We start from the raw sequence: 22,349 nt of genomic DNA on the forward strand, positions 1-22,349 counted from the left end.
ATATCACCAACCATTCCCATTTTATTACGGTGTATCCATATAAATGGCCCACCCTGTACATCCAGCAGAAAACGAGAGATTGTGGGTATTTAGAAAACTGTTTATGTCTAAAGTCCAATATTTACTGCCTTTGATTTCCACCATCTCCAACAGCAGCATTTGTTCCACTGTTAGCATAAATACATGAGTTCTAGCACTGTATTCTCAATTTTTACAAGCCAGTCATTGTGACAGCACCATCTGCCGGGTGACAGCAGTTTTCTCTGGAGCAAATGACAAACTGAGGCAACACAGGAAGAACACTATGAAGTCCACAAAGGGAGGAGGTCAGGGTGGACGGACAGGTTAACTGAAAATTAGACTGAAAAGAGGGGCTGCTCTGCTTTTATGTTTACATTTTTAACCCATGTTTCATGTTGCCAGTTTTGTGTTTATTATTATTATAACAATGATAACAAACATTAACGCCAAACTTGATTCTGCTCTAAACTTGGGGTCTCTTATTTAGGAGATGCTCCTGAACAGCGGTCCCCAACCTTTTTTGCGCCACGGACCGCTTTAATGTCAGACAATAGTTTCACAGACCGGCCTTTAAGGTGTCACGGATAAATGCAACAAAAACAAAATGATACGACCAAGACAAAAACGGTGGTATTTTGTAAATATAATAATAAGCGCGAATTCACTGTGTAATTGTGTAACTTTATTAGGAGCATCCTCCTGAAATGTGCCAAAAACATTGAAAGTAACATCCTCCTCTCTGCCCCTTAATGCTCTCTGGTCGCTATGGTAACGCGTAAATATTTCTTTAAAAATAAGACGCACAACTACAACACGGGAAAACCATAAATTTCACACCTGAGCCTCAACTCTTGCGACCCAGCACCAAACAACTCACGGACCTGTACCGGTCCGTGGCCCGGGGGTTGAGGACCGCTGCTCCTGAGGACTGCTTCCAGCTTACAGGATAGTCATGGTGTATTGCACTGTGATAATATATTATCATACATCATGTCAATGAAGTACTTGGTGCCTCATGTATTAAAACAGTCGTATATTGCACATTTACCCATAAATCCGTGGAATAAATGTGTAATACTTGTGACTCTTTCGGTAAAAAGTCGAACTTACTTTTGTCCTTGATTACTGTAATTGTTGTCATACGATTCATATCCTTGGTCATCATAAGCTGTCCCGTAGCCGTCGTCGTATTCCTGTAGCAAAAAAGTAGACAAAATTTACCCAGCTAGATGAAGCTCAACACAGAAAAAAATCCAGAAAACATTTTGACATTAACAGGATGTTGATATGACAAGCTGTTCAACATCACACCTGCTGAAATGTGGAGCGATGAGGTTAAGAAAACATACAGTATGATTAATACATTCGTCTGTGTTGTGCTGTTTGTTTAACTTGCGGTTCGATACCTTTCTGATGCGGGTTAACGACATTCGAGTGTCGTTAAATTTTATCTCTTACTAAAGACAACTTTTTTTGCAATGCAATACATCAAAGCTTTCAGCACATATATAGGTCAAAAAGCTTCATCTGCTGCTGTTGGAAGTACATATGCAGGACTATTAGAGTAGCAACTGCAGCCCTGCCCTTGTCTCTGTGTCAACTAACTGACAGTGGGATGCAAAGACTTGCTGTGGCTATGTTTCATCACCACCTCAAAGGATGAGCCTTGAACATCTGTTTATACTCCAGCAATCTGCACCCCTCCCACCCCCGCACTCTACCCAGGCCCCCGCCAAGAGGAACATCAAAGCAAACCAGTGCCGCACCCGTCCTAATTTGGGATAAATGGGACTTATGTTCCACAAAAGGCGTCGACCCCTAGCGACACATCTCTCATCCCCCACACACTTCTTGGCTAATTCCATCTGCCCCTTATTTGCAAGCTTGAAACGAATGTCTGTAAGATTCAGCACCAGAAGAAAATGCTCATCACATCCGTGTTATTATTAAAAACTTAATTCCTGATTAGAAACATGCATTTGCCAAATGACAGCATTTGAATTGACTCTTTTATGTTTAATCCTTCAGAAGCAAAGTGAAGGAACTACATGTGACATATAACAAAGGCAACTCAGATGTAGTAAGACTTCCCTGTCTCTGGGTAAAGTATGAGATAGGCAGTTGTTTTCTTAGTCTGTGGTGAATTACGTCAGCTGGATTTTAGGAATCTGCTGGATACGAGTATGCGGAAACTTCTTGGTCATCCAACTGGGTGACTTTTTCAGACTATAACTGGCAATTTTAATCTTCATATTGGCAACCCTCCTGACAGCAAACTAAAATAACTCATTGCTTTGTTTGATTTGGTACAGCAGCTAACCCATAACACCCACATTCATGGTAATACACTAGGGCTACTGATCGCTAAGTGGCCTTAGTATTACTTTTATTAATGTTTATTATTTTTTGTGTTTTCTTCAGTGGGCTGATCACCCCATAAAGCAAGACCTACAACTAAAACATATATTTAAATGAAAATGCTGGTATTTTATTAGTGACACCCACAGCTAGCCTGTGGATGACCAGCCTGATCAGTTTAACTCTGAAACTCAGGATCTTTGACGATATTGCACCTGTCACAATTGAATCGGGCAAACAGGAAGATACTTCTGAATGTAAATAGAGGAAAAGCAAGCTTCAGTGTTTTCTTAAAACTACTTTCAACAGTTTAGCTGAGCTCTGAGCTTCTGAACCTGGTTGATGGTTCTCTCCGTTTATTTCTTATAAAGGAAGGCTACTGCAATGCTCTTTTTATTGCCCTCCCTAAACGACTATTAGACAGCTACAGTTAGTTCACAATGCTGTTGCTAGAATTGTAACAAAAATGACTCCAGTTGTCAGTTCACATTGGCTTCCAGTAAGTATAATTGATTGTTTTAAAATCTTTAAATGGATTGGGGTGTAAATATGAAAACTGGGTCTGCAACATCTGGTTACCTAGTAGTTCCCAGATCTGGAACTAAACAGGCTGATAATGCATTTAGCCACTATGCTCCCCATAGAAACAGAGAAATGAAACCACCAGAGAGCTGTACTATAATTGCTATTATTATTGTTTTTATTGATATTATTATTATTATTATTATTGTTGTTTTTTTCCTTTTAATTTTATGTTGTAAACCACTTTGAATGACTGTAGTATTTTAAAGGTACTATGTTACTGGTGTTCACGTGGAAAAATTGTGAATTCTTTTCTATTTGTCTTGAGACAGCTTTAAGGGAATTAAAGTCCCTTCTGACATTTCTAATTCTACAGTTACAAACACTTTTGCAACATAAACAGTTCTTCACACTAATGCGAAGGCTAAATTTAGTCAATAACTGTACTTTCTACAATATGAACCCTCTTGAACCCACTTCAAAAGCAGAGGCTCTCAAAAGGCAGTGCAATTTTGTCAAAAGCTACGTAATTAAAACCACTTTTCAACAGGCAGAGGAAACTGAAGCTTTCCCTCTGCCTGAAACCTGAAAAACAGTGGCAATAAAAGGATCAGGCTGACAAACGCAAGGTTGGATAATACTGACATGAATATTTAACTGTTAACATTTTATTGGCAACCTAGGGTTAAGGTTTGGTTAATGTCCACCTCTTTTCACAGGAGTTTCACCTGCTCAGAGCACCAAAATGAAAAATTTATATTGTTTTTTGGAGAAAAAAATATTCATTTTTTTGTGTCCCGAGTCAAAAAAAATCTCAATTTTTAAAACTAGTGTAAAGTGTAGAAGTAAATTTTAATCTAATTTGATATACAAAGAGGTGTTTACAAAGGTTATAAAGCTAGTTATGTAGCTATTTGGTGGTTACGTGTTTTGATATTTACATGTTTACATGTTTGAATGTTTAGACATGCATGTTCAAACCAGTAATAAGTATGTGTTATATTTACCTGGTTGTTTTCCCTGTTTTGATCTGAGTATAAGATTTCCTGGCTTCTGAGAGGCCAGTGAAGTATTCATGAGGGCGGCACACAGGAAGTGTGGGTTGTTGTTGCCGTGTGCTAAAAGTAAAGAGGCTGCTAAAAAGTTATCCGTCTCCGTCTTGTTGTTCCTAATTATTCAGAGAGATTCCAAACAATCTAGTGAACCCTCACGTTACACTAGCATCTAGTGGTCATTAGAGGAACTGCAGGTTTTAGCACACGTACTGGTTTCATTTTTCAGCCATGCTGCTTCATGCCAAAATGCCATAAATTTAATGTTGAAATGATGTTTATTGTTAGAATACTAACCATTGAGCAATGGTGAAAATACTAATTGGTGACATTTTTAATATTGGAAATATTAAAAATGTTTTAAAAAATCTTATGAGAACAAATGACAGCAATTGATTTTTTCTAGAATTAAGACTAGTAGCACCTTTCCATTCTGAACACTACATAACTTTATAAGGCTCGGTGGTTTATTACATGGCATCAGTCAAGGTGAGGAAAGGAGCAGCTATCTTATATTAGGCTTCATTAAGTTGGTGATGCTTTTCTCCATAGCAACCTCCTTTTCCCAGCCATGAACTCAAGCATCAGGTTCCTATCATCATTTATGAATCTTTAATCACAGAATATTTAAATGTATTAAAAAGAAATGGAAAAGCCACAACTCAAGTGTTTGAAGCTGAAACGGCATCAACTAATAGACGACTGGAAAGATTGTGTGTGGCTATAAATGTCTTCCCATTTGAATTTAAAATAATGTTGCTGTTTTTGTCAGAACGACGTCTGCTTTTGTCTCATTACTCTGAGAACATCCCATTTCAATGTATTTAAAAGTTGACTCTGGTTTAAGGTCACTTTATCAGGCTGGAATAAACAAGGGTGGTCCTGAATATTGAATGACGAGAATCCTTAGAAGGACTCAGCTGTCAAATAAGATAATTCACAGGAGATAATTTAGTTATTTGAGTTACACTTGAACCTAACACTTTTCTGCTAGACTGAGCGAACATACACAGTCGGTTTCCAAATATACCCAATGAGTTACACCATTTAATGCCGTGAAAAAAATCTTAACTTTTCCGTGTCTCAAACTAAAACCAATTAGCTGGTGTATAAAGGCAAGCAAAGTTAATGAAATTAGCAAGGAATGTGTCTGTCCTACTTGGTTGCAGAGTTACATAAAATGATGTGGAAAAATACCACATCAGACATCTGGCTGTGTTTAAAGCTCGATAGTTAATGACACAGAGCGACATCATGAAGTACCTGTACTGAAAAGGTATGGCTAATTAAAAATAATGAGCTGTGTGGGCTGGAGAAAGTCTACCAGCCTAAGTCACTGATACTCCATATGGACAAAAGTACTGGGCCACCTACAAATATCATCTACATGAAGATGTATGATACATTTTGCAGCACCAACAGTTTCCACTCTTCCCAAAAGGCTTTCTGCAAAGTTTTGGGGTGTGACTGCAGGAAATCTCCTAAAGAGCTTTCGTGATTACAGACGTGGATGTTGAACGAGACGGCCTGGCTTGCAATCTCCATTCTAGTTCATCCCAAAGGTGTTCGATGGGGTTGAGGTCAGGGCACGGTGCAGGCTAGTCAAGTCCTTCCACATCCAAAGTCATCCAACATTGTCTTTATATGGACCTTTAATTCGTACACTGTAGCACATTTATGCTGGAACAGGAAAGGGCCTTCTCCAAAATGTTCGTACAGAGTTGGGAGTAGAAAAATTGTACAAGATATTGTAGTAAGCTGAAGCATTAATTACCCCCTTTACTGGAACTAGGCGGGGTTCAACAACCCCACAGCATTATCCCCCCTCCACCAAACAGACCTGGCACAATGGCGTCATGCAGGTAACGATCTCAGACTGCCAGATAATGAAGCACAATTTGTTCTAGAGTCCAGTGGTAGTGTGCATTAAATCACGCCATCCTATTTTGTGATGTAAGGCTTGGCATGAAGCTGCTCGCCATTGGAAACCCATGCAATGGCACATCTATAGTACAAGCTCCAGTTCACTGCTGAGACCCACCAGCGGTCATGTAACCAGGGAGATGACTCTCCTACTCCTCTACAATACGCAGTTTTATTTGTTTTTAAATTGCATTGTTGAATTCAATTTCCTTCAGTATGAGGAATAATAATTAAATGTGAAGATCTTAATAGAAAAATTATTCTGTTCCTGTGCTATCAAGGCTGCAGGGGGGTTCTGTAATCGAGAGTTAAAGAGTAGTTTTCCTCCTCATCAGCAGCCAGTAGCCTCCATACTCTGCTGATGCTGCATTGTCATTCAGAAAATTTACTACAATAAAACAAATAGACTTCACCTCACAAATGCACTTTGTGGGTTCTATTAGACTAGCATTGGACTGTAAGGAAATGGTATTAATGCAAAAAAAAAGAAACAAAAGAAAGCACTACTTTTTTTTTTTAGCTCCTCAGGTCAAACTCTGTGTACTATATTTGTGCAATATTCCTACAGGGATAACTTTATCCCTTTTTATGTGTGTTCTGTATTGATTTCATATCACGTGGCAGCAATAGCAGCAATACATATCAATTTTCTTATACAAAATAAGTATAACATTAAAAGACAAGATGAAATTTATTTGTGCCAGGCTTTTATTAAAAGCAGGTTACAATTTCATTCACCTGTTACCAGAAAAAGACACATCCATGTTACAGATTAGCCTTTTTTTAAGAAGAATAAATAAAAACATAGTGAATAAAAATAATAAAATAGGCGGTGGTTAGAACATGTTATTTTAATTTGAATGGTTCTCTCATATGAATAACTGTAATAAGTAACGTCTTAGTTCTTCGTGTTTCACATAGTTGGGAATCGTTTCTTCATAATAGGAAGGGTTTACCTTACAATCCAGAGTTAGCGAGATATGGTAGTAAAATTAGGGCTTTATTAATAAAGCTGAACTGAATTCATTTAGAAACCCTGTGTGTTATTGTGAAAAACAATTCTAGTTTTCAGGGTTACAATATTTTGATAAAAATCCACGGTGACTGACATTTGTGCTGTTACGCCTACTAGTAAGATGGCAATACCCTGTGGCAAAACACAACCTGCTTTAAAAAAAATCAAACAAACACAAGCAGAACTGCCAAAAACTGTTTCTCTAATGAGGTTGACTCTATTTTTTTCTAATTCTCTATTTCTAACACGTCAGATTTTCTTGTTTTCATGCAGATTACGTCCCGGATCAAAATGCGGTACAATCGTCGTCGTCGTCTTTTTTTTTTTTTTTTTCTTTTTAAATCGTTGTCATTTGGAAATGAGATCGCACATAAGTATGAATTGAGATCGCGATTTTCTAACGATTAATTGTGCAGCCCTATACAGCGCTATATAAGAATCTCCAAAAATTAGTCAATCCGCATACGATCCCATGTTAAAATCTCCAACTCAACACTATTACAAACCATAACTACAAATGTAGTACAGCTTGATGTGTCTTGATGACTGAAGCTGTAGTTAGTCTATTACTGTAATTAGTCTATTACTTACCTCTAATTAGCAGGTAATGCAACCACAGGGCTAATGAGACTGCTGACAATCTTGCTAGCGTTAGCTGATGACTTAGCTTCCTCTGCTATAAACAAAGTTCCGTGATCCAGTGTGGGAGCACCAAATTTAAAGCAGAGCTTTGAAAATGTATATTGTTCTATACAGTCCATGATGCACAAAGCCCTCTTTAACCATAGCAGATGCAGACCAAGCACAGCGGTCGCAGCGCTGGTAGAAACTTTAATTAGGCTTCAGCACAAGCCCTTACTGCTAAGTCCTCATCTCGTCTCACTGGTGACTCTATCTAGGTGTTGTCCACTCACATTGGACAACGCTGACTGGTATTAAGGGCCACATTAAACTTTAACAATGGCATGTTATTGCCATTTATTAGAGCAGCTACTCTATAATTGAGTTACAAGAAGGCTGAGAGGCGAAACATGCCTGGTTTATAAATCACAGTGGCACATTTAAAATGATTCTTTTCACCGGCGTCTGTCACACAAAAAGCTTTTTAAAAATGGAGCACAGACTGTGATGATGGTTTCAGTGAAGCGATTATAATATCTGATGTGTCTGTACTGATATACCATTTACTCGAAATACCTTCCAGAGCACAATAGTGCGACAATACTGCAAAAGTGCCGTGTTTCCAGCGCTAAACAGGATTAGTGTGACAGTGAGAGGTTGAAGGGGGCCGGGGGTGGGGTGCAGAGACAGATAGGAGGGAGAGAGAACAGCTCCTAAGTGAGTCTTTCATTTGAATGCTAGTGGATGGCTGAGAGGCGTGTTGTCAAAAGATAAGGACTGGCCTCTGAGGCCACTGAAGACTAACAGAGGGTCTGGCACTGCATGTTACAACAGGCGTATCACGGCCGCGGCACTGTGCTCTACAATACCACTGTAACAGATAGGATGCCACTGACACTCCGGCGCTGGATTTATTCCAAGCAGTCTGTACTAAATCCAAATGAGTTCAGCGACGTGCAGCCCTCGCTTTACGAACTTTTCCCAGAAAGTGCACGCATGCCGTGGCCTGTGCTAAAGAGAAGGAAAAAACGCAACAAAAGGTGTCAGAAAAGCAAACAACAAAGTGAGAAAATTAAGCAAATGAAAAGAAGAAGGAAAGCTTTGTTGTTCCCAAGATTACTAAATTACGACACCATCTGTTCAAAGAAAAATGTCTTGCCTCCATACAGCTGTGCCACACACTGGTCTTAACTTTTTAACGATGAAGGCAAAACAACACCCCGTGATATTGCCACGCCGAAAACAAATAAGCCAGTATTTGCAATCCTCGGTCATCAGTCTTGGTCAAAAATTTCACAAAGTAGCTTTGTGTCATTTATTCAGCTTCTTCCTGCCAGCATATTTCAGAAAGCTGAACAGGCTGGAATTTGCTGGAGCTTTTCTGCTGCAGGGGTAGAAATACTACTCACGCTATCAGATTGAGGGTGCCAAAAAGTTGGCCTCATGCATCAAGTTGAAGTATCACTACCCCGTGTTACGCCTGACAAATGTTTTTCCTTCCGTTATTTTAACACCTTTGGTTTTGATCTTGGCTTAGTTTTAAATGAATTCTGTTCACACCTGCCAAGTATTATCAAGGGAATTCATGCCATCAATAAATTAGCCCTGAAGAAAAACATCTGCACACTGCAAATCACTCACCACTTTCACTTCTGATGTAGCTCAACTATACGTGCTTATGCAGAACAGAGTCATGACAGGTCGTGGCAAGACTGTATTGATACAAGGACACGAAATATCAATATTTTAATTTGTTTAAAAAATTTAAATATTCTGGATTTTGAAAAATACTACAAACAAGAGAGCTCATCTCATGCACCTTGCTCCTGAGAAAATCGAACAATTGGCTCAGCTGAAAAACACGCTTAGCTTGACAGAGCTCAGTCACAGGAGTAAAAGCAGGACAGTAGCCTCCCTGCATCTATAAAAAAATTAGAGGATGCCTAGAATGCATAAAAGTCTTTCACATTCTGCGACTGACTACAGCGACTACACGGTTGCCCACATTTTGAGGCTGTGGCACACTCGAGAGTGCTTTTGATCTTAAGGCCAAGGTCACCTGATCGGTCGTAACTTTTCTGCAAACAGTCGCCATCCGACTTTTGCCATCCGACCATGTCAAAGGTTTCAAAATACTTGCTGTCTAATTAATAAATGCAAACAGTTTGCCAACATGTTGCCAACAGTCTGAATGAGTTTATGTCACTGAACACAACTCGGGGGGACTCGTCTCAACTGGCTGCCAGCTGGTTGTATTCTGGTTATATATAGAACAGATCACAGATGCAATAGTTAAATGTGATTTTCTACTTTAAATTTAGGCTGCTTGGGAACTTCCCCTAATGTACTGAACATTTCTTCTCCTCTCCCATTTTGCCCTCTCCCTCTTTTTGTGTTGCTCTTCTCTTTCCCTTTACTCCATAACTGGTCACAGCAGAAGGTTGCGGCTCCTTGAGCCTGGTTCTGCTGGAGCTTTCTTCCTGATAAAAGTGAGCTGCTCCTCTCCAGTATTTCCAAGTAGGGCTGGGTATCGTCAGTGATTTCTAGAATCGATTTGATTTCGATTCACAAGGTCCTGAATCAATTCGATTCAATTCGATTTGAATCTGGGAAATTTTGCCTCAGACAGTCAGAAATATTATAATTCAGATCAGTACATTTACATATTTTTGTATCTAGAAAAAGGAAGCTGACACTTTCCAGACTTTATCAAAGGTGTGAGCATCACAGCAGATGCTTTTGTGTCAAAGTAGCTGAGGATAAAACACAGAAAAACATGAAGGTGATTTTCCTGGCCTGGGGTTTTATAAAAATATTCTGCAGTACATCAAAAACGAAAGAAAACCATTAATCAACATATGAACATTACCTCTGAAGTTACAGCGGTTTTATTAGAGACACGGCTAACGTTTTGCATTTTGCATAATTTTAAAAAGTTTAAATTTGTTCAGTATTGAACGGCAGAAATTAGGTTTTCTTTTCGGAAGTAAGTAAAAGGAAAAAAAAGAACATTGTCCGACAGCGCTGTAAATAACTGTAGTCTTGTGCGTAACAAGCAAGCGAATAATGCAGAAAACAGATTTCGGGGATAGACGGGAAACTGTTCTTGAAGTACAGAGAGAGAGAGAGAGCTGTGCATGAAGTGTGATTTTATTGTGGTGGAAGCAAAACAGCAAAAGTCAGAGGGAATCCATGACGATGTTTATGTGAAGCTTAGTTTGGATCTTCTTTTGCTGCTGGTTCGGTCAATATTATTTGGAAAGAGATCAAACTAACAGCTTTAGAACCAACACAAAGCCGAAACATCAGAATCAGCGAGCTGTCGGCTTTCAGCCCCGACCGTGTCCGTGCCGTCGGGTGAGAAAGGCGACATCTCACTGATTCTGATCCGCGGGTCGGCGCTTTGTGTTTACGTCTTTGTGCAGAAGCCGTGTACTGCTGTCATTTACTGTTTTAAATGTTTGGTGGTTGTCAAAATTTTGTGACGTTTCTGGAATTTTGGGCAAAATACATTTATATAAAAAAATCGATTCAGGATTTTAATGAATCAATATCACGTTATCCAAGCCAGAATCGATTTTAATCGATGAATCTATTATTAAAACCCACCCCTATTTCCAAGTGCTTACTTATAGGTTTGGTTAGATTGTCCAATTCTGACAGTTTTCTCTGTAACAATGCAGGGCCTTTACCTTACAATATAAAGTGCGTCGAGGTGACTGATGTTTTGAATTGGTGCTTTATAAAAAATGTGACATTAATTGAAGAGAGAAAGATATTCTGCTTCATGCGTGATAAAACCGTGCTGCTGGAGGTGCTGAATGAAAATCTGAGAATTCGTCAGTCTCCAGGGAATAAGAAAATCACATTTTGTGGCAATGTGTTGTCTTGAGGCATTTTTATCAGGCTAAAAAGAGAAAGAAAAGAAGGCAATAATTTGCTCCACAAAAACAAATTAGAGGCTCCACATACAAAAATAAAATAGTAGAGGATAACTGAAATTTCTAATTTGTGGTAGAAATTACAGATGACTCTCATTTGTTGGGAGCTAACAAAGAATAATTCAATTTTCTCTGCAATTAGTACAAATCACAGGTTTGGTCCTGTGTGGGGAGGATTCAATCCTATCTTCATGACTGGTCTTGCCTGCCACACCAGTTGGTTGCAGCTTCTTTGTTACTGTATCTAAATTATTTCCCTAACCATCACATTCGATGGTTAAAACTGCTACAAGGACAGTGAATTAGACAACACGATTCAATTAACAGTGCTTGGCTCTCAGCAGGACTCGACATGCGGAGAAGTGCCTGAGGGAGATTTTTTTGTTTTTTTTTTAATGCCACAGTAGTCAGCAAGGACTCACAATGCTCAGAACGGATTACTGTTCCTGGAGGATTTAACATAAACAATGCCAACCCGCATGCATTGCACACTTCGTGGTCCTCTCACCCAAAGGAATTCAGCTACCGTGTGAACAGAAACAAACACAGTTTCTCTCGCGTACATCTCCAGCATGGAGCTGATGTTCTACTATTTCGGTTAGCCTCCTTGGATTCTGTTCCATATTGGCAAAGCCAGAGCCTCATTTCTGACATGGGAGTTACATCATGTTTAATTCTCCTCCAATGGGATTAGCAGCAGGTAAGACAGTGATCTCAATGCACTTAATGAATTACACGAAATGAGATTTGGCTGCAGTCACAGTAGGTACTCAAGACGGCCGGGGCAGCCAGGACTGGAACACGGGATAATGACATTTCCGTGATTTTGTTTGGTAACAATTAGTTTCAGAGTAATTTGATACTGATGCAAGTAGAACCTTTAACAAAAGGTGCATGCCGACTGCATGGCGGGGCATCATCAAGACAAAAATCGCAAGGGGGTAATCGAGGTCTGGCTCTTTCTTCCTGAACAAGAGCGGAGAAGACGCCTCCAGTTGAACAAGTGTTCTGGCCCGTGGCGATGCTGAGCAGAGCACAACGGGAACGTGTATATGAGCAAAAGCTAAGCGGTGACAAATGAAAGCAGCGAAACATCCCTTTGTCATTTCATTGATGAATACAGGGGCCTATTTGTCAGCGGCCGACAGAGAACGCTTGCCCTGGGATAGTGATACATTCAGATAATACAGAGTAACTCATTGAGCCTCTAATTTGCAGCGATGTGCTTCGATTTATCATGTGGCAGATGTTGGGGGTCTTTTTTTCCCCTCACACACAGACACACAGGTGCAGGTGTCGGGAAGGGAAACGGGGGGGGGAGACGGGGGACGGGACACAGTTTACAACTGTGACAATGATGGCAAACAGCTGGTCCAGGAGTCATTCTCTACGACCTCCACGCATTTGAATTGCAACCTCTGAATAAACCTGTCAGATGTGGTTAGGTATGGGCTGCTGGGGCAATTTTCCAATGCAGGCCACCTCCTCGCTCCTTCCCTCTGCTAAATATGCGATGCTGATCCCGGGGTCTCTGGGGAACTTGCCTTGACAGTGCGGCAGGAGACTCTCTTGGCAAATGCACAAAAGCCTCTGACTCTAAGCCTAATGTATTCATCTCTGGGAGCTGTTGATATTGCAGGTTACCATAAGACTGTAGGTAAGCTACAAGAACAGTCCACAATAACAGCTCGAAACAGCTTAAAGGGAGGGAACTTGAAACTGATTTTTTTCTTTCCACAGGGATGTGAACTACTACAAAAACACATCTGGGAGAGATATCTGTGCCACATTTTGAGTATCAAACAGTTAATTTTCTGTACTCTGGTGATACCATCTTCACCGTTTTGTACCTTTGCTGCACTGATTTAAGGTGGAAGACCTACACATCACTCTCAGATATTTTTCGTGTTCCATATAGACCGTGCTGAGTCGACACAATTACACAATTGTTTGTGGACGTAACCTCTTTAACTGTAAATGTGTCTGGCATTCATGTTATGGTGATTAACTTCATTCTTTAGCCTCTGGACCCAGATTTTTAGGCTTGTTAAGAATAATGTTGATTTCAGGTATGCAAAAGCTGACTGAAATCTAGAAGGGCACAAAATATTACTGTAAGATCTGTTAGCAAGCTAGCAACAGCTCGAGAAAAATTAGCCTAGTGGCTCCTCCATGATTATCCGCCTGCTTGCAAGTGAAGTCTACGCTGTAGAATGAGATGGCGGTAAGAAAAAGATTCTGTATATGAGCTATGATGGTAACTTAAAATGGTAAACCACTGAAAAAGTATTACTCACTGGAATTAACTGTGTTCTGGTAGCCTAACAATATACATTTTAAAGCTGTAAGGAACTTTTGATTTGACAGTCAACATTTTCAACAGGTCTGGTTAGTATTTGTGCAGCACATATACATCAATAATAAATCAAAAATATCTGAATTAAAAAATAAACGTCGTGCAATTATACTGCGTTATATTTCCCTTTTTTAAGAGGCATCTGAACCACCTAAAAAATGGGAATTTGTGGGACTATTTATAGGTTGATGGACCGCTGTATAATTTAAAGCTTTTAAGAAAAAAATTTTAACTTTAATTTATAATTGTTTTACAGTTAAGTGATAACATTAAGTATGTAGTATGAGAACTAACTGTGAATAACAGAAGAATTTGAAGTTCAAAATACATGCAAGAAGGCTGGAAGTAACATTTTTTTCGTTTCTGAAACTATTTTAGACTGACCTCTAACCCTAGCCTTAAGTTTGCCAGAGACGGTGGATCTTAAACAGGTTACAGTTTTATGACATCAAAATGTAACATACTACCTCGAACATAGTCACATCTAGTTTTTTTCATATATGAGACAAGATATTGTGTGTGATCCTTGTTTTATTATTATGCTGCTCCAATATTGATAATTCAGAATTAGATATCAGATGCATACATTCTGACCGTTAAGGAAACAACAGAGGAGAGCTCACATTTCAAACTGAAAAAAAAAGACATCTTACTCTTAGGAGAAAATAATGATCCCATAATGTCCATTAATTAGCCACAGGCTACAAACTGAACTCAATTTTTATCCCGTATTCATTTAAATTCAAGCTAATTAGAACAAAGAACATAAACCAAATTATCCTTTTTAAGTCTCTGTTTGCAACATAACCATTACAGTACAAACTGGAGGAATACCTTAGTAGTTAAAAACACAACAGTTCTGAGGCCTAAGGGACAACGCTGAAGTGTCAGTGAGACAGTGTACAGCCAAGTAACGTTGGTATACTTGGAAACCAGAAACTATACCAAGTATAAAAATATGCACATGAAACTCGTGTTTTCAGAGTTATGACTCTGGGAAGGAGTTCGATGTTTGACACACATTATAATTACACCTCCTTCAGCTATATGTCGCAGCATCTCCTGCTGCTGCCACGCTGATGAACAGACAGATCAGCAACGAAATTGCAGCAACTAATCTGCTGTTGTTTCCATAACACAAGCATGCATGAACACAATGTTCACTATTCTTGGCTTCTTCCTCCAACTCTCCCACTCCCACTGGGGAAATGCACCTCACAGTTTGAAAACCTCTCATCCACAGTAACCAGGTCATCCCCGGTGGAGAAAACCCCACTCCTGTGCTTTAAAATGTAATTTTTAAAACTAGATTCTACTCTTCATAGTATGGGGGTGGAACTGTCCAAAACAAACACCTCTAAAACTAAACTAACATTACAAAACAGATGGACTCCAAAGCGACCCATGCATTTTAAAGCCTAAATGTTGTGTTTTTGAAGAAAACCATCGACTATTAACCTGCAGCTTCCCAGAAAGCACAACGTTATCAAGCTACATTCATAGAGAACGATCATAGACTATTTGGACACAAATATAGCTCAGTCGAAGATGGATGTAACCACTGTGATGTCATTGGTTGGTGTTCAGACTCATTGTTTGTGTTTTTTGCTGCTGCCGTGTTGGTTTGAACAGCAGCCCCCAACCTTTTATAAATACAACTAAATAAAATGATACGACCGAGACAAAAACTGTGGTATTTTGTAAATATAATAATAAACACAAATTCACTGTGTAATTGTGTAACTTTATTAGCAGCGTTGTCCTGAGATGCACCAACAACATTGAGACTAACCTCCTCCTCTCTGCCCCTTGATGCTCTGTGGTTGCTAACGTGTAAATATTTCGTTCAAAATAAGACACACGACTACAACACATGAAAAGACCCAGGGAAACCGAGTTAACGATAAAAACCCTGAAAACCATAAATTTCACACCCGAGCCTCAATTCACGCAGCCCGGTACCAAACGACTCATGGACTGGTAACAGTCCGTGGCCCGGGGGTTGGAGACTGCTGGGTTTGAAGACCCAGCAGTGACCATATTTGGAGGGTGACATGCCAGCCTCAAGTGGGCATCAGAGGAATAACAATTTCTCCAGTGGCTTGATTTTTAATCCCCAGAGATTGCCTCACGGAAAGAGTAAGACGTAAATTTAACTGAATCTATATTTTTAATATAACATAAAAGTCAATCCAAATCTGAAATATTTCAATAAAACTCTCTCATTCTTATTTTAAAAAGGAGTAGCAGTTGATATGGACACAAACTGCAACACGCAAACATATTTTTGCACACGTGCGCTCACTGCTGTGTTCTCGCATTATATTGGAAATACTCACATATTCGCCGTATGAGTCCTGGACTATGGGAGGAACTGGTCTGTACCCGGTGGCCGGGGGGGCCCCTCTGGCTCTCTGCACCCCTCGCCCTCTGGAGGACGGAAGCCGGCTGGGCGGGGCTCCTCTGGGTGCGGCTCCTCGAGGCAGTGCTGCGTGCAGTGGAGGAACTCCTCCCCGACTCCTGACACGAGACACAAACATCCGCCCAGGTTTAGATGAAAGAGCTAATGCATGTTTTATATCTTATTAGCTTTTTTGGAGGCGACTGTAATAAATTCTGTAGATTACTGGAGGGAGGAATGGAAATGTGCGTCTAGCTGAGATGGATCAGATGCACAACACAACATATTCATATCATTTTTTAAGGCAGTAAACGATACTGTTAAATGCATATCAGTTCACAGTATTTCATCTATCTCAGATGTCCATTGCATTCCATGTCTTCACGATGATGTGCTGTAATATATCATGTTTGCAGTGAAGCTGCCTCATCTACTTCCATTCCAGTTAGTGATTTCCTACATCGGCCAGAATGACTTGACTGCAACCGTAGCAATGAATTTGATACATTCGGCAGGCAGGTTATGTGTGTAGGTGGAGAGAGAGGAACAGCGAGGGTGGAGGGCAAGTTCTTCCAGTCGAGAAGAAGTGAGTCATGTCCATTACTCAAAACACAGCATGTCTTGTGGCTGAATTGCTTTCTTGTCTATTACGGCAAATGTAGATAAAGAAAAAAAAAGTACTTCTGCCTGTTTTATAATAAATGTATTCTACTCTGTTTGTTGATTTTCTAACTTGTCAGCCTGGAGAGAAAAGCACTGGTTAAAATTCTGCAAAAACTGAACATTTCTTTAAAATCTATTTCTTAGACATGGTTGCTTTTGATATTTAGAACTGCCAACACCCGACTTCTGCCTTTAATATTTTAGTAGCCAAGCATGCCCATCACACGCGGCTCTGCAGCAAACGAGTGAGCGATTCTGATGACATCTGGAACACAGAGCCTAACTCGCACTGAAATCAAGACGGAAGCAAATTCAAGCTGCTCTGCTGGAAATCAAAGGCGGTCTGACCTTGTGGTTTGGTAAAAATGTTGCACGCGCTTTTTACATCGAATGAGCTTTCTTTTTAAAAGCAGTTAACTGATATGGAGCAGCAGCAGAAAACCGCCAGGGGTCATTTTCTTTCTATGCTTTCCATTTCAGCTCCTTCTTCCCATCTTTTCTTTTTTTTTCCTGGTGAAACATCACAGATTTGGGGCAGGGAGACAGAGAGAGTGAAAAAAGACTAACCAGGATAGTAGGGAATGTTTACTTGATTGCAATTTGACCGTCGTTAAGTTTAAATACTTTAAAAAAAAAAAAACGATTCCCCTTTAAGTGCTGGATCCTTCTATTCCAGCAACAGCTCCAGTCAAAGTTAGTGTAAAAAGGAACATCTGTCACGGTTCTGGGTCCGTTGGACCCAGTATTTTGAGTTTATTATATTTCGGTTTAATTCTGCTTCATGGATTGTTTTCTTATTCTCGTAGTGATGATGATTATTTCTTGTTTCTGTTTATCCGTGCTTAAGGATTTGTTCTCAGTTATATCTCACGTTTAGTTTAGTTCAGGTTCCATGTGTCAGTCTCTGTCTGTCTCTCAGTGTAAAGTCTGCATGCTTGTTTAGTAATTCATGTGTCCTGTTTTATTGTGAAAGTCTTTGTCTTAGGTTAGTGTGTGCAGCTTGGTTCCCCCCGTCTCGTTAACCCTGATCTCTCCCAGCTGTGTCTCCCTCCTGTTGCCCATTCGCTGATTACCACCCTGTGTATATTAGCCCTGTGTTTTCCTGTGCTCAGTGTCGCGTCGTACCCTCAGACCCTGCCTGTGTGTTCCAGTTAGTGTTTTCATGTTTGGTTTCTGTTTTGTTGGTGCCAGCAATAAAGCTGTGGTTTTCAGTTATATTTCCGTCTGAGAGTCCTGCACTTGGATCCACATCTCCACCTGCCCGCACACAGAGCCCTGACAACATCAATTACAAAGTCTCTATTAGAACGGCATCAAAAAAGCGTGCAAATATGGAAGAAACTGCATGCTACTTCCACTGTAGGAGCCTGTGGGACTCCTGTCTTATCACGCACAAATTAAGCATGGTAAATGCTAATTACAGTGTAATTTAAAACACAGCCAATTATATTCTGACTCTGAGCAACACAAACGCCCTTTCTTCGTGACCTTGTTTATCTCAAAATCTGATAAAAGAAGTGTGTTTTCTTTTCTAAACACAAAGAGCAAACAACACGACTGCTTTCTCTTTCTTTTTTTAAAGCGAGCGTCGAGCAAAGAGCGTTAAAGTCTCCTAATGGCCGTGAGTATTTTCATTTGTAGTCTTGTGAGGTCTCCAAGGAGCTGGAATTAGCGTGGGTTCACAGAGATGGTACAGAAGCAAGCATCAACTGGAGATCATTTGCATTTAAAGGATTTTATGCAAATGAGGCTTTGCTTTGCTAATGTTTATGGACACCAGACATTGCATCACTGCACTCTGCTAGACACTATTTACTATCATTGTTGTTTTCCAATTAGAGGTGCTTGCTCACCGGCCTGACCTATTTCATCACATGAATAGCAGTTTCGGGTAAAACATGACCTTTTAACATGGAACAAACAAACACTGCTATTCACAAAATGTACGTTGTTAGCTTAGCCAAAAGGTGGTATACACACTCACCTCAATCATGGGCTATTTCTGTGTGCTTTTTCACATGACCAGGGGAGTACAGTTAAATTAAGAAATAATGGTGTTAAATGTAAGTATAACATTTTCATACTACACTGACATGAAGCAATAATATTATGAATTATTATTCTGCACAATTCATACTTTCTGAAGGTTTTCTGCTAAATAATATTTAAGTAAATGTTAATTTAAATATACCTGATCTAATAATGATTGTGGTATAGGAAGTAGTTTGGTTTAGTAAATTAATTTAATTGTTCACTACTGCTAACTCCTTTCTATTGGCTGTTCACTGTGGGACCCTGTACTAATGTGAAATGTGAGTATGTGGCGCTGCCACCGACGGGATTAGAGTGTGGAACAGAATGTAGCTCAGAATGAAAAAACATTAACATCACTTTTAGTTAGTCCCTTATTCTCAGTCATGGAAGCCCCAGGGGGTAAAACTACTGTGGGGCCTGCAGATGCTGATAAAAAGGCAATAAGACAGGCAATAAGTCAGTCTGCTATCAGTCTGCAATTGAATGGGGTCAAGTTGACGATTACATGAATTGTGCTGGTGGTAATATGTCACTAAACTGTGATAAACCAGTGAAATCTGTTTCTGTCTGTTCCATCTACAGACACAGAAATTCAGATTAAATAGAAATTCACAGTAACTATTTCCAATCTGATTGCAGCCAGACTGCAACATGCATCTGTCTGCCTTTATGAATTAGATGGGAATTATTCGCAAGACACGAGGCAACTTTAGCAACCACCTTGTGATCTAAAGGGGCTGATAAGAGCTGAGCTCACTACACTGTGCCACTAAGGGAAGAGGAAGGGATAGTTATGTTGAAATACTTTTCTTACTTTTCAGTTTTCTTATGATTCTTAAATTATTTATTGTTGAATATTGTAAGATTTCATATATTTTGTAAGTAAATTGCAAATAGTTTCAGAAACTGCAACCAGGGGGAAGGCAAAATATGAACAGATGTGGTTCAAGATTGTATTTTTTTGTTAAATGATGGATTGGCATCACCTTTGTGCTTTGTTGCATCTCACCTTGGCTTGGTGTATTTTAAAACGTATCTGTGTTTGCATATCTGTATTTCATTTCCATATTGCCATCCTGAAAAGGGTTGTTTAACGTTAAAACCCTACAATCATATTGTTGTCTATCACTGCAAAAAAAAAAAAAACCCAGTACAATCTAGATGCTCATAATGCACATAAGGCCAGATCAATCTCAGAAGAACAGCTTGATGGAGGATCACTAAGTAAAGTTTAAAAGTTTAGATTTCACAAGTCAACAGTCATGACTTTGTAGACTAACATCTGTATAACTATAACTAGCTGTGTAAACTGTAAAATGATAACATTTGTTAATATAAAGTATTAAAAAATACAGCCCACGGAGCATCTATACTGTATTTTTGAATAAACAGGTTTTATAACACAAGGATGATGGCTGTTATCATGGATCTAATTTATGTAACTCGTGATCAAACTGCAGCCTAGAGTTCAAAACAGCCATACTCGTTACTGTAAGGGTAATGAAAACTTCCAAGAGTGAAAAAGCAATATGAGTTCTACATCACAGCACATGTTCAAAAAGCTTAAGCATCAAGGAAAGGGATCTTTTCACCTTCCATGCACTCCCACTTTGTTTGAGAAAGTGAATTAAATTAAGGAAGAGCTAAAATGACTGTTGCCTGCAGGCAAACAAACTTAGCTTAGTTTGCCACAAATCAAACCAAATTTGGCTCATAGTCATAAACTCAGGAGACCTGCAGCAGCATGCACGGTGTGTGTATAGGGACGTGGAATGTTCTCCACTACATTTATTTTAAAATATTACTACAATGAGTTATTTTTCAGAATTACATTGCCAATATAAGTTGTACATATAATGTGTCATAATATTTAGCTAAACATTACACTATTGAGTAATTAATGTGAGGGCCTTTGATTTGATCTTTCTGACAGCAGAGCTGCTGAGTGAAGTAACAGAACAAGAAGTCAGTCTTACTTCCAAGTTATTAGCTTCAAACTTCAAAAGTCTCAGCAAAATAATAAACAGCAGTGCGTGCTGCTTTTGTGTGTAAAAACTGTTCATGCAGCAAACTTATTGTGTTGCACAAAATCAGACTGCACTTGCCTGTGGCCTGATGAAAAATACAGATTATTGACTTGTACTTTATTAAAGTGGGTGAGTTTGTCTGGCTTTGCCGTAAACAGATGCGCCAGTTGATCTCTTGCATTTACAAAAAGGCTGTTCAAGGAATGCTTGCTGCATTTAAGTGCTGGTGCTGCTGTCAAAACCTACCATGAGTGGAATAAAGGGTCTACAGCAGGGATCCTGGGGGCCAAATGTCTACAATGTATTTAGCCCTTCATATCTTTAGCATTCAAAATGCAGAAATGTCTTTTTACACTTGTCTTTAATTATCTTATTTGACTGGAATGACAAATAAATGTAGCTCTTTATTAAATGTTTAATATTTAGGATACGCAATACCAAATTCTACCTCTAAAGCAATGGTTGATAAAAAGCACAGTTTTGTGCAAAAAGAAAAAAAAACTTATCTCCCTCATATTTGATGCTCTGCTTCTTTTGTTTGTGCCCTGTTAGTCTTCCAGAATACATTAAAAAAGCGTATAAATTCAAGGAAGTAGCAGCTGTATGCGAAGTTCCACAGTGCCAACTTCAATTGATAACGGCACTGCGTTGGGTTTGCTGCAACTACAGTTTCTCACTCTTCTTTTAATTCCTGCTGAGGTCTGCAGCCATTCTGCATGGTGTACTCAGAAATACCAGCGCTCATTTTCTGTCTTAAGAAGAACGTTTTTTGTTACAGTTCATTCTTTCAAAAAGTAAGAAACAACTTCCAAACTGTTCAATAACAAGTCATATTACACATGAAGTCTTTGTCTGGTTTGTTGTGCTCAGTTTGATACCGCTGCTTTGTCCTTTTGGAATGGCGATAGATCAGTACAGACACATTATGATACACGTCTTTCTGGCAGATGCACCAACAAGTATAAATGGCAACCTAGGCTCTTTACCAGGGCTTTCAAAATGGCCTATTTAATCCTGTGTGTTTTGTTTTTTTGCTTTTTAATTAGGATAACAAAATAATTTTGTTATCCTAATTCTGCAAGGCTCTGCGTAGGTGCTACACTCTGCATGTTGTAGCTGTGTCAAGGGGCAACGTCACAAACATGTGGAATAACTGGTAATATCACCGTTTGGTAAGAGTTGGTCCTTTAGCTTAGCCCCTAATGTTTAAACAATCAAGCCACTAAAACTACTGTCTCTAGTTGTTACACATTTTTCTTGTATCTTTTAGAGTTTTTACACAGTTCTTCCTCTTCTCTGCACTGTCAGAACTACAAAATGACCTCCAGCAGGACACTGGTGTGCAAGTATCTGACCAAACAATCAGAAATAGGGCTGACGTTCTCGAGTGGGCCCTGTGCTCAATACCAAAATTG

The 22,349-nt window shown here is 39.4% G+C and overlaps 1 protein-coding gene across 1 annotated transcript in view; it reads right to left on the bottom strand.

Moving 5' to 3' along the window:
* The window catches only part of khdrbs3 (KH domain containing, RNA binding, signal transduction associated 3), a 146,194-nt gene that overhangs the window by 24,431 nt on the left and 99,414 nt on the right, over window positions 1-22,349 (bottom strand). The window contains exons 6-7 of the mRNA XM_005949963.3: window positions 16,149-16,329; window positions 1,132-1,214 (exon numbers count right to left, since the gene is read on the bottom strand). Coding sequence (XP_005950025.1) covers window positions 1,132-1,214; window positions 16,149-16,329 — 264 coding nt within the window. The remainder of the gene's footprint in view (window positions 1-1,131; window positions 1,215-16,148; window positions 16,330-22,349) is intronic.

This window comes from Haplochromis burtoni, unplaced genomic scaffold, assembly GCF_018398535.1.
Source record: "Haplochromis burtoni strain Fernald_Lab_line unplaced genomic scaffold, NCSU_Asbu1 Contig_371, whole genome shotgun sequence".
Lineage (NCBI taxonomy): Eukaryota > Metazoa > Chordata > Actinopteri > Cichliformes > Cichlidae > Haplochromis > Haplochromis burtoni.